This window comes from Apus apus, chromosome 2 (assembly GCF_020740795.1).
Source record: "Apus apus isolate bApuApu2 chromosome 2, bApuApu2.pri.cur, whole genome shotgun sequence".
NCBI lineage: Eukaryota > Metazoa > Chordata > Aves > Apodiformes > Apodidae > Apus > Apus apus.
The window spans coordinates 24,043,338-24,061,045 of record NC_067283.1 but is presented as its reverse complement, the minus strand read 5'-3'; the positions used below and the strand labels follow the sequence as shown (position 1 = coordinate 24,061,045).

At 37.1% G+C, this 17,708-nt stretch overlaps 1 protein-coding gene across 6 annotated transcripts in view; it reads right to left on the bottom strand.

Annotated features, from left to right (window-relative positions):
- AKAP9 (A-kinase anchoring protein 9) overlaps positions 1-17,708 on the bottom strand; it is a 113,268-nt gene that overhangs the window by 81,011 nt on the left and 14,549 nt on the right. For all 6 annotated transcript variants that reach the window (XM_051612509.1, XM_051612504.1, XM_051612505.1 and 3 more), the window contains exons 2-3: positions 7,746-8,000; positions 659-703 (exon numbers count right to left, since the gene is read on the bottom strand). In XM_051612509.1, coding sequence (XP_051468469.1) covers positions 659-703; positions 7,746-8,000 — 300 coding nt within the window. The remainder of the gene's footprint in view (positions 1-658; positions 704-7,745; positions 8,001-17,708) is intronic.

Sequence of the window (17,708 nt, the reverse complement as noted above, 5' to 3'; positions counted from 1 at the left end):
GCTCCATAGATACTGCTACCCTTCAATGTGACAGAGACAAGTAGTAGATGCCAATGTGTGGTGAGTTGACCCCAGCCAGCAGCTAAGACTGCCACACAGCCACTCACTCACTCCCCCAACAGTGGGATGGAAGAGAGAATCAGAAGGGCAAAAGTGAGAAAAACCCATGGATTGAGATAAAGACAGCTTAATAAGTGAAAGAAAACAAAACAAACCCCCCAAAAAACAAGTGACGCAAAGACAATCACTCACCATCTCCTGCCAGCAGACTGATTCCCAGCCAGTTGCTGAGCAACGGCTGCTTTGGAACTCATTAAAACATAAATCCCTTTGTTAAGCAGTTTCACACAGAAAATTAGCAGAAATTATGCACAGCCACAACTCCAATGACAACACAAAGCCCTAATACAACCATAATAATGACATTGTTACAACAGTTCATAGATCTACTGCATTACTGATTATAGTAGCCATCCCACTACTTAGTTGACATAATGCTTGCTTTATTGGTACATTAATCACACCAGTAATGACATGCAACAGCTTTGTCTATAATATCATGTCTGCTCTTCTCTTTTTGAAAAACAATGCATATCATTGCAGTAAACATATAAAAGAAAAAGTTGAAAGAAAAGTTAGGAAAAAAGTTCAGTCTTACCTCAGAACTGTAATCTTCCACTGTGGTAGAAATTTCACTTTCTGGCTAAAATAAAATATTAAAATATTTACAATGAAGGCACTCTAAAAATATTAAAAAAGACAATTTCCAGCTGTTTCTGAGAATGTAGATTGTATGAAAAAACTAAGGTATACAGGAATTTGATTAGAATACATATAGTGAAGGACATCTTAACTTCCATGAAATCCCAGCTTTAAAATAGAAAAAAAAAAATAGTACTTTGTTGTTCAACTGTGATCATGGAAACATTATAATTACATGACAAATGTGCTAATGAAAATACAATCTACAGATACAAACCAGTATTTTGAAAGTGTAACTTAATTTTTTTTGTTGCTTTATTTTTATTTTAAAAGGATTAAGAAGTAACAAGAAAAGGACTTTTCTCTGACAGATTGATTTTATCTAATTAAGAACTTTACTGGCTTAAGAACATAATAATATATGGAATGTCACTTTCATACATGCAAGACTTCTGATGTTGACTAGAAATTTAAAACAAACACTCATTCTCCTTCAGCTTCCATGGAAACCAAGGAAAGGTATAAGAACAGGAAGAACAAGGACAAAGATTAAAATCTTGTGATCAAATGAATTAGAGCAATCAACGGAGCAAAGCCTTAACACACTAAACATAAACATGCCATGGAAAGTGCTTGAATTAAATACAGAATATCATGATGAACTATATACAATGTATCAGGCTTGAGAATCAATACGTTAATGCAAAAATATGCAAAAATCCCTCAAAATATCTACATAAGGTGAACTACTGGGGAATAAGTAAGTACCCTTTTGAACTCAAAAAACTGTAATTCTGAGTTTGAAATACTTTAGCATAAATGAAGTGCACATAATAGGTCTTTTTCAAAATTCACTTAACACATTGGCCAGTCTCACATTAAATTTGCCTGCATTTTACATTGAATTTTGACAGGCTTATTTTCAAAGGAACATGGTCAGTTGTGCATCAGTAGACATAAGTAAAATGTGGAACTATCAATGGAGCTTTGTTCTCTATTTTTTTTAAAGAAATCTGACACTCAGACCTACTGGAGCTCTGCAGTTTTTACAACCCCAACATAGAATCACAGAATATGCTGAGTTGGAAGGGACCCACCAGGATCAAGTATTTTTGCCAAGGGATTTATTCAAGATAAGTACAGAAAGATGGCCAAATGAACTCAAGTTAAATGGATTTGTCTTCTGGCTTCATCCAAAACCTGCTAAAATTCTGTTAGAAAGACTTGAATCCTGTGAGCTTACATACTAGACTCCAACACTGTAAGGCTGAGTGTTATTCTTCTGTTGTCAGAATCCATAACACTACAAGCAGTCGACTTTTTACAGGCACTCATCTTGCCCTCCAAGCACCTATGTACTATTCCTAAGACCTGATCTACCTTGTTTTGAAATCCAGTTCCTTCCATTATTAAGCCATCGACTCTGTAGGCTTCAACTCTTCTTTGGTATACAGAAGCAATTAAATTTTACACAGCTGATCTGTCTGAACCACAACGGTTCAGGTTAAAAGGAAATACTTCAAAAAATTGTTATATATGCACACTGTTAGCAGCACATCATCTTTTAATAGGGTAATGCCAACAAAGCTATTAATCAGTTCCCTCAATACTTTATGGAAACTGAAGTAGGTTTCTGTTATTCTCTGGCTGTTAATTTGCATGTATTCTTCCACCTATGCCACACAGCATTTTATTGCTACAATCAACTGTTCTCTTCTGGCAAAACACTTTAATTCTTTGTTTAATCTTTTCTTCATTGCTGAAGTTGTTGGTAGTGAACATACAGACATCTCAAAGACGTGTTATAGGCAACCATCTCCATCGTTACTGCAGGTAGTACCTTTAGTTGTAACACTTAAGTATTCAGCAAATTGAAAGCTCTTTCATCTGTACACTTTGTTCACAAGAAATTGTACCAAAAAAAAAGGGAGTAATGAGTCTTTGGAACACAGGAGGTCCATTTCAGAGTAACTTGTTTCTGCATGCATTTAATAAGTATTGCTCAGAAGTCATGTTCTATGGCACTGGACACCCAACATTACCACAGGTTTTGCAAAAGAATTCATATATGAAACTGGACACAGTAAAGTGATTTTTTGTGGATTTTTTAAGAAAACTTCCATAGGTAACAATAAAACATTTTTCAACAGCAGACATCCAGTTCTAAACTACTTCAACTGCAAAAGGATGAGAGTATTAAAGGGTGAGAGTCAAGACTGAGTATTCATGGAACAGAATTCTACCCAAAGTAAATGACTGACTTTTCTACCACCTCAGTGTACACTATTACAAAAAATGTAATTGAAAAATTCTGGATTCATTCTTGAATGTGTATTAGCCAGCTGTAGAAGTGAAAACAAGTTATTTTATCTTAGCCAGTTTCACATGGGTCACCAGTGATCCACAGATGATCACAACCTCAGTAAGACTAATTAAGAGGGCCACAACTAGGAAGGGAGGCAAAGAGAATGTAAACTGAAAATCCCAGTCATTAAACCCTCTCTTTAGGTCAAGCTGAACTTAACAGGTCTTCAGTGTTTGTAGAAGATTCTGAATACAAATGTGATTCTTAAATATATCCTTGTCATGTCTTTCTTTGTTTCTAGTCAGAAAACCATTCAATTTAAAGGAACATATTCCCTGGTACTTTATGACCCAAACCAATCCACTACAATCAGATTTAAACAGAATACATCTTGGTGGCAATAATCGACTGCCAAATCTGAATACAATCTGCAGTGAGGTACTCCCATCCTCAGTGTATAAACTTCCTGTATCAAAACCCATCATCAAACAGGAGGTAACCTAAGCATTTAATTAGGCTTTTATTCTTTGGTAATACAGCCTTATAAATGTTTAATCCAAAATTAAATATTCTGTAAAGTCTCCAAAGACCGTTCTTCGATAAAGGTAATTTCCATGTCAGTAAACCTTTTATCTATCAGTGTTTACAGAAAGGAAGTCAACATACCAGAGGTCAGCTTACACATCCAAGAAAATTGGCAAGATACCCTGCCAGCCTTTTGGCCAGATGGTGAAAGATGATTGGCTCCAGTCAGAACCATATGCTGTTGAGACTCTATCTTCTTTTGTGGCACTGACTTTAGTATTGAACAGATCACTGCCAAAAATTTATTTATCTCCATCTTCTAATTTCAAAACATCTTTCAAGGCATGACAGATTATCTGATGTGACTGCACCAATTTTTGCTACATTTAATATCTCTGTCCTTTTTTTTTTTTTTTTTTTTTTTTTTAATCCTCCATCTTATTGTACATCCCAGAACTTCTCTTCTCTAACCAAAGCCCTTGGTTGCTTGTTGCTTCCATGCTTCTGTCGTGAGAATGTCTTACCTACATTCACCACCTACACCTTTTCTCACTGAGACATCCTCTCTGTTTCTCCATACTGCTTATGTTTCTGTATTTCTGCCACTTTTCTTCCTCAGTTTTTCACAAGAATCCTACTCAGTGTTGTCTTCTTACTCCATTTCTGTTCCTTGCCTGTCAAATCACAGGCACTAACGACTGGAGTAAGAGAAACGAAACAACAAACATGGAGCCATAAACTTAATCACCTACTTGAGTAAAGAGTTAAGCTATTCTAAAACTATTACCAAAAAGATTTGTCCTAAAAAAAAAAAAAAAAAAAAAAAGACGAGTTACTAATCCAACCTTAGTCAATTAGCAGGTATTCTTCATCACAGAACTTTGAACTTTTCTTTTCTAAGAAGCTTTGTATAATAGCTTTTACTGATCAGGTGACTCAAGGACAATTTTACTGTGCCACAGGTTAATTTATTTTGCTTTCCTAACATTAGTACAATCTTGCAAAGCAGGCTGCTCCAATACATGATTTCAAAACTTCTCAGAGAAGGTGATCTCAGAAATTATTTATCCTGGAAGCTCTCTTCCATTTGCAGGAAGTCACAAAAAAGAACAAACCCTAAACCCAAGAGTTTCATTGATCCAATTTATTTCCTGGCCTATGTCTTCTAGGTTATATTTACTTTTGTATGGGAAGGCACACTGTGGATGTCAAGACTAAAACATATCAGGGTGCAACAGAATAAAGACAAAAATCAAAAGCAACTAGAAACTCAACAAATTATTCTCTTTGTGATGCAAAGAGAAAAAGCATATAATACAAAAGCAGGTTAAGACCCAGGGACTTTAACCAAGAAATACCAACTGGCATTTCTCTAATTAATCTTGTAAATAAACTGTTGGATGGAAAACCTTAGACAAATGAGAATTAAGTTCAGACATCAGGTAAAATTGAATAGATAAGGAAAGTAGAAAACAAGGGTAGTTCTTCCAGAGTTAGTCTGATTTGTTTCTGTAACTTGAGGGGTTACAGGTGCATGGAGGAACCCACTGTTGGGAAGGGAGAGGAAAAAAAAGGGGGAAAGGGATGACTGCAAAAAAAAACTTTGAATTTTCTAACTTCAGATGGTGAATAAGCTCCCAGAGAAGTACCTCTATTTCACCTTCTGATAATCATTACTGAGTAAGAAAAGTCTTTGTTACTCGTATTTGGACACGCTAATTCCACTAGGGACTAAATACTATAGTAGAATAACTACGGGGAGATAAACTTCTATCCACAAAACAACCCATTAAGGATTTTTAGTTAGGCAGTGTAGTCAGATGTTCTGAATCTGTTTTGTGGTACAGAACAATTCTAAAGATGAATTCCAGTTGAAGATGAAATAGGTAAGTGGAATAAAAAATTAGCTAGAAAATAATCCTGCATAATGCCTCCAGTAATCTTGCCTCACTCTCCTGACACAGCAGCCTCTAAAGATTTAATGTTGAGTGAAAAAGCAAACAGCTCAAAGTGGCTGTCTGTAATACTCCATTGCAGAGATTAGCCTGAAACTCCCAATTACATTGGCTGCCATTTCAACTAAGCAAAATCTAATCCAATTACTGTAATACAGACTCTCTGTCCCAATCATTGCACTTAGAAGACTAAAAACAGTAAGTTAGAGAGTAATTGAAACTATTGCAGATTTTTTCCTCTTCTTCCAAGTTTAAAATAACACTTAGGATGAAGAAGCAGGCCACAGACAATATGTAGCAAAGAAAAATGCTTTCCCAATTGGGAACAGCTTTTTTTTTGCTGGAAGTGAAAATTGTTTAAGAAGATACTTAGACATAAGCAATTCAGGAGAGTCAAATTACAAAAAAACCCACTAATCGCTATGCTTATTCTTTTAAAGCTACATTTATAACAAAAAAACCCCCCAAATCTCAACAAACCAGATAACCTTATGTATCTCTATATTTATTTAACCATATGACAAGTTACTTTGGGCATAAGGCAGACCTTAGAAACATCATACTCAATTTTAAGACTGTGTGTGCAATCTTTAGCAACTGCAGCATAGATCTTTTTTCTGTTTTAAAAATAATCTATCTTGTACTGCTAGCATTCAGAGGCCAATCAGAGGATCAATCTGATCTAACTAGATCTGCTCTGAGCACAGGATTGGACTAGATGACCTCAGAGGTTCCTTCCAACCTAAATTATTCTATGATTCTGTATTTTACCCTATTTCTCCAATTGCAGTAGATATTTATCCTGACAACTAAGAGCAAGTATATCAGCAGAATCCATCTGTAACATACAATCATGATGTACTTCAAAATATATCTGCTTAAGAAAGTTTCTTCATACAGTCACACTTATGTAGACTATAATATTGCTAAAACAACAGTTTAAGTGATTCCCTATAACCAGCTCTCTGCCTTTGCCATCCTCCCTCCTTATCTGTAGATAACCTGCTGCATTTCATAAAGTGCACCTTTCTCTTGTCCTAGAAGCCAAAAAAGTCTTATCTTTACCCATGAAAACATTCAATCTGGTACTAAATACTCTTAAAAAAATCAGTATCTTCTTCTTGAAAAGGAGTTTTATTGAAAAACAGTTTTGAAGCCCTAACATGAGCTAAGTATAAAACACTACATATTAAAGACATTTATCTATAAAGTTCAAAATACCTAGTGTGCTGATAGAATGTAGACTTAAATTTGTTAATAACAAATTGATCAATTACTACACAAGTCTTTATTTGCATGTGTCATTTATTCTGTCTGCTCTTCCAGGCAGGGTAACTGCCCCCCTTTTTTTTTAACCCAAAGTAAGAATTTTTCAACAAGTGTAATTTCTCTATTACTCATCAGCTGCTGGAAATGAGATAATGGAACCAAAATAGTGACAAATGTGTATCTTAACACAGGACTGACAAGTCAAAATGCAGAGCATTCACCTGCACTACATCTCTCAGAAAAGACTGCATTCACGTGCACAGAGCTGAGAAACTGAGTTGAGCTGCTTGTTCAGAATGCCACTCATGCACTTTTAGAGGCACTGCTTTCACAAATGGAATAAGCTGTTCTGTAAAGAACATCAGCATCTCTTGTCCCTCATATCTGGAACAACATACTGCGTTATGTGAATTTATGATCACTCTGAACTGAACTGGACTGCCAGTGTTTATCACACAGGCCATCTTACAACTTTCCTGGAGCATGTACTTTCAGCCACTAATAATCAGGATTATATTTAATTAAGTAGTAAAAGTGGAGAGCAACTGCTGAACAGTCTCTTAAGCCATCCAGTTCTCAGCAGAGTTTTCTAAATTCATTGCTTCTCCTCATTAACCAGGAAGACTCAAATTACATTATGCATACAGAAATATGTTTAGTTTTGCATTTTTCTGTAGCCATAGCTGCGGTGATCAAAAATATACTGCAATTTGTAAACTTCAATTAAAAAAACCCATATTGAATGACACAATAAAACGAAAACAATTTTGGCTCTTTTAGGGAGCACAGCAGTACCAACAAACTTTCCACAATCTACCGTATGCTGACTACCACAGAAAACATGATGCCAACAGGCAAGTAGAAAAGGTGCCTTCTCTGGACATATTACGGACTGAGGAGGCAAGGAAATAATATTCAGTATCTCATATAATCCCTTTATTCCCACTCTCAAAGTTAATGGACTACAATGCAGCATGAGACAAACTTACCTCAATAGTGTAAGTCTGACTGTGTTTGATAATTTCTCCACTATGCAAAGTCCTGATAATAGCAAAGTCAGCAGTAGCAGCTGCTCCCCTTCGGCTGCTGCACGTTGTTATTTCATCACCTTGAGATCGATCAGTATCAATCCCATCTTGTACTGATTCTTCATCTTTGATGTTTGCCGTTTTCTTCTTCTTCTTCTGCTTCTTCGATCCATTTGGACCATCAGCTTGTGCCTTCCGCTGCCTAAATTGGGCAAGCTGTATAGAAGACAAAAATCTTGTTAAGGGTGAAAGTTTTCCTCTTTATTACTAACAACACCCTCTATAAAGGCTTACCAGCTGTTATACCAGCTTCAAACTAGTCACTACTGAAACCAGTTCGGAAGTTGATGCTCTGTATCTGAGACACCTTCAAATTATTCTTCCACTTACATGGTTTACTTAAAAAAATTCTTAAATGTAAAACCATCTGTTAATTAATTCCTTTTCAGTTTCTCACTGGTAAGTTAAATTCCACAGACTGATACCTAGAAACCAGAATATTCAAAGGTAAAGGTACAAATGTAATTATAAAGGACAAATGAAATTAAATAACCTCTGATCTAATTACTCAATTTTATAATAATGAATACCTCAAAATGAAACGACAGAAACTACTTTAATTTTTATATGAGAGATAGATAAAAGTAAGCCTTTCTTCCAGAAAGTATAATTTAATTTTTTTTTTAAAGTTTATGTTAGAACTCAAAAAGCAGATCAAGTTACTGAAAACAGCATAAAGAATTAGCAAAATACATAATGAGGGAATAGTCTAAAAACAAACAGTGAGCAAATTATGAGACACACTACCTTGTAGCAAAACATGCTGATGAACAAAAAGTCACAGGTGAGCCAGGCACACAGTTGAAAAACCAATTAGTATGTAAGCTATTCAAATACTGTAAGACACTGCCTTTTGAAAAGCTTATCACTTTTAATCACTTTATAGTGGTTGACACAAGAAAATCCATTTAAAATATTTTTCCTTAACAAGAACAGAATTTCTGTTCAAACAAGAAAAACAAGCACAGCAGCTTTCACCACTAAAAACTCAAAATTAAACAGATGCTACCAATAAAATCTGGAAACAAACCCAATTATTTTCCAATTAAAGATCCCAATATTAAATAAGAGCTACAATATGTTTTATGAATGTAGTTCAAAAGTAAATATAAAGCATGCAAATAGACCCCAAAGCTTTAAACACTTTTTACATCAACTAATATCTAAATGTCATGTATTTTTTATAAATCTGCTGTAATGTTAAGAAAAAGTTATAGAAAATACAACATGTTTGCTGATAATATTCACCAGTCGAGAAAGCCAGGTTTCCATCCAGCCTCTTCAGCAACACCCAAATCAAGCAGGACACACAGATCCCCTTTCCCAGTCACCGCTGGGTTACAGTGTGAGTTGTCACTTCAAGTGCTTCCTAATCCTCATCTGGCCCCAAGAGAGCTGAGAAGCCCAAGTCTACATAAATGCATCACTGACAGATCAGCTCTGACTTCTGGCTAGTTTATGCTTTTGTCCCTTCACTTGTATTTCTTTGTGGGACAACTGACAACTTAGCATATGGCTCCTGCTCTGTTTACAGCAGGAGGACCTGAAGATTTGCTGACCTACATATTGAATACTTCTGCCCTACTACATCCTTAATTAGTTCAACTTCATGATTAAAAATAAATAAATAGGCAACTTCCATTATTTCGCCAAAAATCTATCAAAGGTTATAAGCACCACAAACTCAGAACAGAAAAAGGATAGTTTTTTCCTGACTTCAAAGTATGAGAAAAATTTAAAAAAATAAGAAAAAAAAAAAAAAGGGATAGATTTAGCTTCTCAAAAATGGGAAGGGTAAAAGTTCCAATTGTCTCCTTACAACATTCCCCTAATCCTGTAAATTTACCTCAATATATTAGTTTTCAATTAATCCCAAAGACAAGCAGAATTTGTCCTAATACCACAATGACAAAGCAGACAACCTGACTTGAAGTGTAACTACTGAGAGATTTTGCTTTTTTTAGTTTTTATTTTTAAATAATGAAAGACATGTAGTGCCATTGGTCAAGAAGTCTCTCCCCCAGCTTGATTGAAACCTTCTGTAATGGGAGGTTAAGTTTAATTTTTTAAAGCAGCTTTACAGTCCTTTGTCTACAAAAAAGATGTGTAGCTCAAGGACAAGTGAATTACTCCATGTCTGTCCTCAAGTATTTTGCATATTTTAGTTCAGGCATCTGGGTATGCCAGATTTCTCTCCTTTCAAATTTAAGTTGTCGACTTTCACTTCTTCAGAATTAACAGATTAAACTCTGCCATGGCAGTTATAAATAGACCTTATTTTTTTCTTTTTTTACTTTGATGAAGATGGGCACATACATAAGCTAAACTCACATGCAAATGAACCTCCTGTATTTTTTATTACATGAGTTCTCAACTGACAATTTCTGTACGAGCATCTAGTATTTTGGAAATAACTACACTACTAGAGACTGATGCATGCACAAATCATAGCACTTTTCACTCTGCGCATTCATGTATACACAGAACTGTCCAGCTACTAATGCAAAGTAGCTTCAAATTAACATTTAAAATAAAAATTTAAAAACTAAAAACCAGAGAAGCAGCATAACAAAAAGCTACTGCTGAACTATGACACTCTCCATCAAGACATGGCAGTGCCATTTACAACAGCTGCTCAGCTTTCCATCTGTTTGAAAACAGGGAGAGATTGGATGTTAGCACTAAATTTTGTGGATGCAAAAGACGTGTTGCCTCTTATAAACAGAAAAATTCTAGACAAGCTACAGAAGACCATGCAGACGAGTACTGGCTACACTTTTCAAAGTAATTTCCCATAGTTAATAACAACTGAGTAGAACTTAGATATTGAGAGTATATATTTATCTAGTTCTAGTAAAACCTTCCTTCTATTTATGAATCCCAAACCAACATCCCAGAGAATCAGAATCATTTAGGCTGGAAAAGTCCAACCTTTAACTCTACCATTTTCTCCCCTAAAGGATATCCCTGAGCACGACATCTATATGACTTTTAAACACATCCAGGGATGGTGACTCAACTGCCTCTCTGGGCAGCCTGTTACAATGCCTGACAACCCTTTCAGAGAATTTTTGTTTCCTAATGTCCAGCCTAAACCTCCCCTGGTGCAGCTTTAGGCCATTCCCTCTTGTCCTATTGCTATTTGCATGTGAGAAGAGACCAGCACCTGTCTCTCTGCAATGTCCTTTCAGGTAATTGTAGAGAGCAAGAAGGTCTCCCCTCAGCCTTCTTTTCTTTAAACAGCCCCAGCTCCCTCAGCCACTCTTCATAAGACTTGTTCTGTAGGCCTTTCACCAGCCTGGTTGCTCTTCTCTGCATCTGTTCCAGCACCTCAATGTCTCTATTGTATTGAAGGGCCCAAAAGTGAACAAAGTACTTGACGTGGGGTCTCACCAATGCTGAGTACAGGGGGAGGATCACTTCCCTGGACCTGCTTGCAACACTACTTCTAATACAAGCCAGGATGCTATTGGCCTTCTTGGCCACCTGGGCACACTGCTGGCTCATGTTCAGCCGCTTGTCAATCAGGTCCCTCTCTGCTGGGCAGCTCTCCATCCACTCTTCCCCCAGCCTGAAGCACTGCATGGGGTTGTTGTGGCCCAGCTGCAGGACCCGGCACTTGGCCTTGTTAAAACTCATACAGTTTGCCTCAGCCCATCAATCCAGTTTAAGTTCCTCTGCAGAGCCTCCCTACCCTCAAGCAGATCAACACTCCCACCCAGCTTGGTCAAGGCACCTCAAACAGAAAGAGCAGGGTCTGTTAATCTCTCACCATTTCTCTTAATTGCAAAATCTTCATTTCTTTTTTAACTCATCTTCAAAGAAGAAGCATAGAAGGATGAGTTCACAACAAGAAGGAACCTCAAAGAAGCTGCTACAGGCAAGTAATTATTCTTTTCACTTCTACACTGTACAGTAAAATCATGAATGGAGATCTACATCATGGTCTTGCATGTCTCAACTACTATTATTTCAAAAGATGTTCCAGATACTGCTTAAACTTCAGCTGAACGTGTCATACTCCCAGAAGGGGAATTGCTCTTTGTCAGAAGTTCCGAGTCTGGTATTCAGTAGGCAATGTTCTGTGCTGGGCCAGATAATCTTCAGCCAATGTAAAAAGTCAAGGACTTCCGAATCTTCTTGTCTATACCTCAGAATGGTGGCTAATGGCTTGAAGTCAAATTTGAAGTCCTTTACTATTCAGTACCTTTAGAGATAATCTGGATGATGAAATTTAATGAACCATAACCAAGTTTATGGATTATATAAATCTGGAGGACAAGCAGATACACCAGAAGGAAGAATCACCATACAAAAAGAGCTCAACATGCTGGAAGTCTAAGCTAACAAAAACTGCATGAGATTTAAGTTAAACATGAAGTTCTGCACCTGGTATGGCATTATACCACACAGCAATTAACAGCTGGGAACCGACTGGCCTGAAGAGGACCTGTAAATCATGGTGGACAGCAAGCTGAACACAAGCAAGCAGCATGCCCTTGCAGCTACAAAGAGAAATCACGAGAAATTTCTTCGGAATTACTCTCAATGCCTTCCATTGTAAATTATTAAGATATCAGTCCAACTGTCTGTACACAAGTTTCGTGATTAACTAATTCTCTATACAATTAAAAAGACCCCACACAATCCTGTCTTTGATAGCAATATACCATTTGATAGCAGTTATACCATTTGCTATTTGAGAATCCTGTCTCACAACACTGAGGAAAAAGGCCCAGGAAGTCTAACAAACAACTCCTAGCTTCCTTGCTTTGATGTGAATTTTGCTCTTAATGGCAGAAAGCACAGCTTAAAATTTCAGTCTAGCAACTGAAATTCTCCACGTGAGCAGCATGTGTAACATTGAGGGTAGACAAAAGTGTAATAGTATTCTTTGTCTGGGACTTGTGACCAACAAAAGAACCTCAAACCTCAAATTTGTCTGAGAAACGGGTGTTTATTCCGAGAGAGTGAATGCTAAAAAGTAAGCTCTGAGCTGCATCTGAATGTGTAATATGCATTGTAGCAAACTGTATCATAGAAGTGATAACTGAGATGTATCCCAGAATGACACAGACTCTGCCTGCAAGTGCAAGATGATCCTCAGGTGCCTCATGAGACTCATGGAAGATCATAAATAGTCCTGTGATAGAAAGGCTGAGGCCTTTCCAACTATAACACTCTGAATTCTCATCACCAAATAATTTCTGAATGATACTGAGCATGCAAGTGCAACCAAACTATTTAGAATAAGACTGACTGGTATCTTATAATAAAAGGTGAAGGATTAAAGATTCATCTGCCCTCGTAATGATAAGCCACTAATCCCCTTGACCACATGTAAGCAGTTACTGCTACTGTCACGGTTTAACTCAGGATCGGCAATTAAACAAATTAAAACAATGCTCTCTCTCCAGCCCCTCCCACCCAGGTAGGGAAAGGAGAGAGAGAATAAGGAGAGGCTTCCAGATTGGAAGATTTAATTAAATACTAATGATAAAATAAAATATGTACAAATATATACAAATATGTATAGGAATGTACAAACCCCCTACCACCTTCCCCCAACCCCAGCAAACTCCCAGTGTACTCTCCTTAGCTGGGGCAGGCCCAAGAAGGTCCTGGACTGTTTCTGGAGACAGTGGCAGGGCAGACAGGAGCTAAGGGTAGAGATCTGAGGGTCAGGAACACATGGGTCCAGGGCTCCCTGGACAGCAGCCATGAACGGAAGAAGAAGGAGGAAGGGATTTGACTTCTGTGACCCCTGAATTTATACCCAGAGTTATGAATGGAAGAAGGAGGAAGGGATTTGACTTCTGTGACCCCTGAATTTATACCCAGAGTTATGAATGGAAGAAGGAGGAAGGGATTTGACTTCTGTGACCTCTGAATTTATACCAAGAACTACATATATATGGAGTAGAATAATTTGTTTGGCCAATTTTGCCATCTGTCTAGTCTGCTTCTCCCCATGGGAGGGTTGAAGATACAACTCTTCTGCTCCTTTATTGTCCGAGGCAGCAGATTCAACAAGCGGAGCAGTGTGTCCTTGGTCTCTGGCAGTAACTATAAACTTTTAAGTATTATCCACCAGCTGGAAAACTTGCTGTTAATTTCAGCAAGTGTGCTCCTTAAAAGAGACTTCAATGAAGGGGAAAAAAACCCATAAAACCAAAACATCAGTAAAAAGAAAATTTGCTTCATCCTGGCTCAAAACCAGGACAGCTACAAAGGCTTTAGTGACACAAAAATCAAGGTCCTGGGGTGAGATTAGTATTGATCACCTATAAAGCTCAGATACATCCTATTGAGTCTTGAATTAGGTGTCTTGCAAGCCAAATAACATGAGCACGACTTTAGAATGTCTTTCTTACCGAGACTTATGTGTTTCATTACGAGATACCAATAAGGCTACAAAAATTTTCAAAGAATAAAGGCTATATATTCTACCTACATACAAACTTCAGAGTCTTTCAGCTTCAGAGACAGCCATTCCTCTCAGTACTCTGAAAAAAAACAATGGGATCACCACAGTTTACAATTACATCTGAAGTACCATAGAGGACAACTCAGAACAGTGAGAAGAACAGCACACAGAACAATGTCTTTATCTTTTTAGCAATCTGTGTCAAGTTAGAGAGTACTGTTGTCAGTGCTAACAACCAAGGGCACTGAACTTGAATAAACCCCTCCAGATGGCACGGTGAGTTGGAAAGCCTCAGAATTAGTGTGGTTCTGACCTGGTTGGCTGTTCCATGTCCCGGGAATTTAAATAGGGACAGAGCTAGAAAGATAATTTCATTAAAGCTGAGTTATTTTCTGGACAAGGAATGGAATTTAAGCATATGAAAATACTCTCAAGTCAGTTTACAATGACAGACACAAGTACACCAAGAGCATTTCAATGCTGGACTGCTGCAAGATAAGTAATGTCTCAAACTAACTACTTAAAAAAACCCCTGACAGGCTGATCTCTTTAACTAACCTATTTGTACATACATGTTTTATATATTGCTCCTACTTTTCACTTTAACCTTCTCATGCTGAATGCTGTATAACTAGCTCTGCTGACATAGGGGGTGAAAAAAGCATTTGACCCACATTGCTACTGTATTTCCCCAAAGTGAAGAGGAAGTAAGTTGTTTGGGCCAAGCTGTAAGTGACAAAAATGAGAGGGCAATAGAAAGCTTGTTTCACATCTTTAAAAAGCACAGATCATCCATGCTTGAAGCCTGAAACACTAGGAAGTCTTTGTCAAATCAAGGCCAAGGCAGCTCACCAAAACAGAGTCACTTTGCCTTAAATGAGAGACATCACCAGTTAGGTTCTCTCTCAAAAGGCATGGCCTATCCTTTGCTTTTGCCTGGAGTTTCAAAGGCTCAGTACTAAAGGGAAAGCAAGAGTTCTGTGCTGACAGAAATGCACTCCTGTTCCACTAGGTTTATGTGTAACACCAGTTTTAATTAAAAAGTGGGTCCTGAAACTTTCCTCAGCTAGACTGAAAAAAAAACAGTTGCACAGAGACAAAGTCAGTCTTCAAAGCCCTACAACCCTTTGAAACAATTTTTGGAGAAGTAGGGAAGGAGGAGGAATTAACACAATGTTAGTGAAAGGATTGACAAATGTGTGTAAGAAAATCTTTCAGCTGCCAGCAAGGGAAAATGTCTTCCCTTCTCCCTCAGTCTTTCTAAAATCATCCAGCTTGCCAAAGCTAGTAAATTCCAGGCCAGAGGAAAAATGTGGTCAAATACATTTTAACAAAGGAGGCACAAACGTTTCTGTTACATGTTATCCTTATAAAAGGACGAGGAAAAAAAGGTTTTATTGTTTACTTTGCTAAATGGCTATATTTTAACAAGTCATATGCTTTTCTTCACCAATTTTTTTAACTAGAAAACTTCACTGCTTTGCCATGCTGTTCCTCACATCTTATGGAAGTGTTTTGAAAATTTGCACCCACCAGATGGGTCCATATATTAATTAATTCTTGAAAATTAATCTGAATATTAAGATTTAGATACTCTGAAAGCATTAGTTGCTTTCCATACAGTTATAGTACTGTTCATTGGACTCACATTGGACTCTCACAGTCCTCTAGAAACAAAAATATCTGTATTTATCCCCAGGCATTAAACAACCTTCAGTGTTGTCATAACCTTCAAAAGAATCATAACATTCAATCACTAGGCTATAACACTGCAAGAATTTTCTACATAGCACCACATTTACGTCTACATGCAAATCCCCTAGACTTCAGCAATTTAATAATATGTACTAACTGCTACTAAGCTACTTCCCAACTGGACCCAGCTCTCTGGCGTGTTTTGGTATCCACACAAGGCAACAGGCAACTTCAGCTCTGACAACTATGTAAGAGCAGTAAGCTCACTAAAGCACAGGACCCTAAGCAAGATGTAAACATAGATGAGGTTCTACTAACTGAAACAGTTGCTGTTTTAAAAGTCCATGTGAGAGCCTACAACATGACTTTAGCATTACTCTCCTACTTAATGAGAACAAAGGATGTGATGTATTTTGCTGACACAAAAAGGACAAACTCTATGAAGTGAATAGACGATCTGATCTCTGGCGATTCAAAGAAAGATAAAAAGTGATTACACCTTAGTAACACTTAGCAGCTGAATAGTAAGTGGTAGAGGCTCCAACAGACAAAAGAATAAACAACATTTTTGAGCTCCAAAAGGTGACACAGCCTTATCTATCACAGTCTTAGATGTATAGCAAGATGATACTTCTTATAATAATGAAAAGTTGTCAGAATCCTAAACTGTCAGAATTCTAAGCTGTCAGATACTGTGTTAGAACTTAAGCATAGCTAATAAAACTAAGCCTCTGGTGGCATGTAGTAGACTAAATTAGGCAGACTGCACATAAACCAAATTGAATGGAAACTGGATTGTTGTGTACCCCCTACTGGCCTAAGGGATACACAGCAACCAAGACAAAGCTTGTGTTCAATAAATTCAATCACACCGAGATAAAGGTAAAGTAAAATAAAACATCAACATAAAAAATGAAACCAAACCAATCAACCAACAACCCCAATAAACACACAACACCTCCTTCCCCCCCCTGCCTTCCCAAAAAAACCCCAACACAACCAAACAAAAACCAAACACTAAAAAAACGGGGGTGGAGGGAAGGCCTGAGATGATCACACCCTAAAACTACTGGTTTGGAATAAAGTAATGCCTACAAAATACAGTTGGCAGAAAAGTCTTTAGACTGAAAGCCATAATAAGTACAATATTTCATAAAGATGAAATCTTCAGGAAGCTTAACCATTGTTTTTGTCAGGTTGTACAATTACAAATTTGGTTAATTTTTAAAGTACTTTTTTTCCTACTTATCTGCTAAAGAAATAAGCCTTGTTAAACAAGTTACCTTCTGGAAGTAAAAGGCAGGTACAGCCCTCCTGAACAGAAGGCAAAAAATAGATAGTCCCCATGCTACTCAAGCATTAAAATTATGTACTAGCTTACAATTTTATCACCACTTTTTGTTTGAATATTGTGTTTGTTCAACAAAATTATAGTATCAGGCTTTACATGTACTGCAGCTGATTTCTACAAAATAATTGGCTTTTGAATTACAACAAGTATCAATTTTACACATTCTTACTTCATTAACTGTTCACAATGAATTATTGAAATAAAGCATACAGGTGAACACCATACACCACAACAGAGAGAAATAAAGAAGTAATGGACATTCACAGATAGCAAGCTTCAGCTGGTCTTCAAAAGAAAACTTGCTTTACTACATACTAACAACTTAGTGGTTAAATGTAGGCAAGAAATCATTAATCTATTCAGAACTTTAATATTTTTGGAAAGCAGCAGA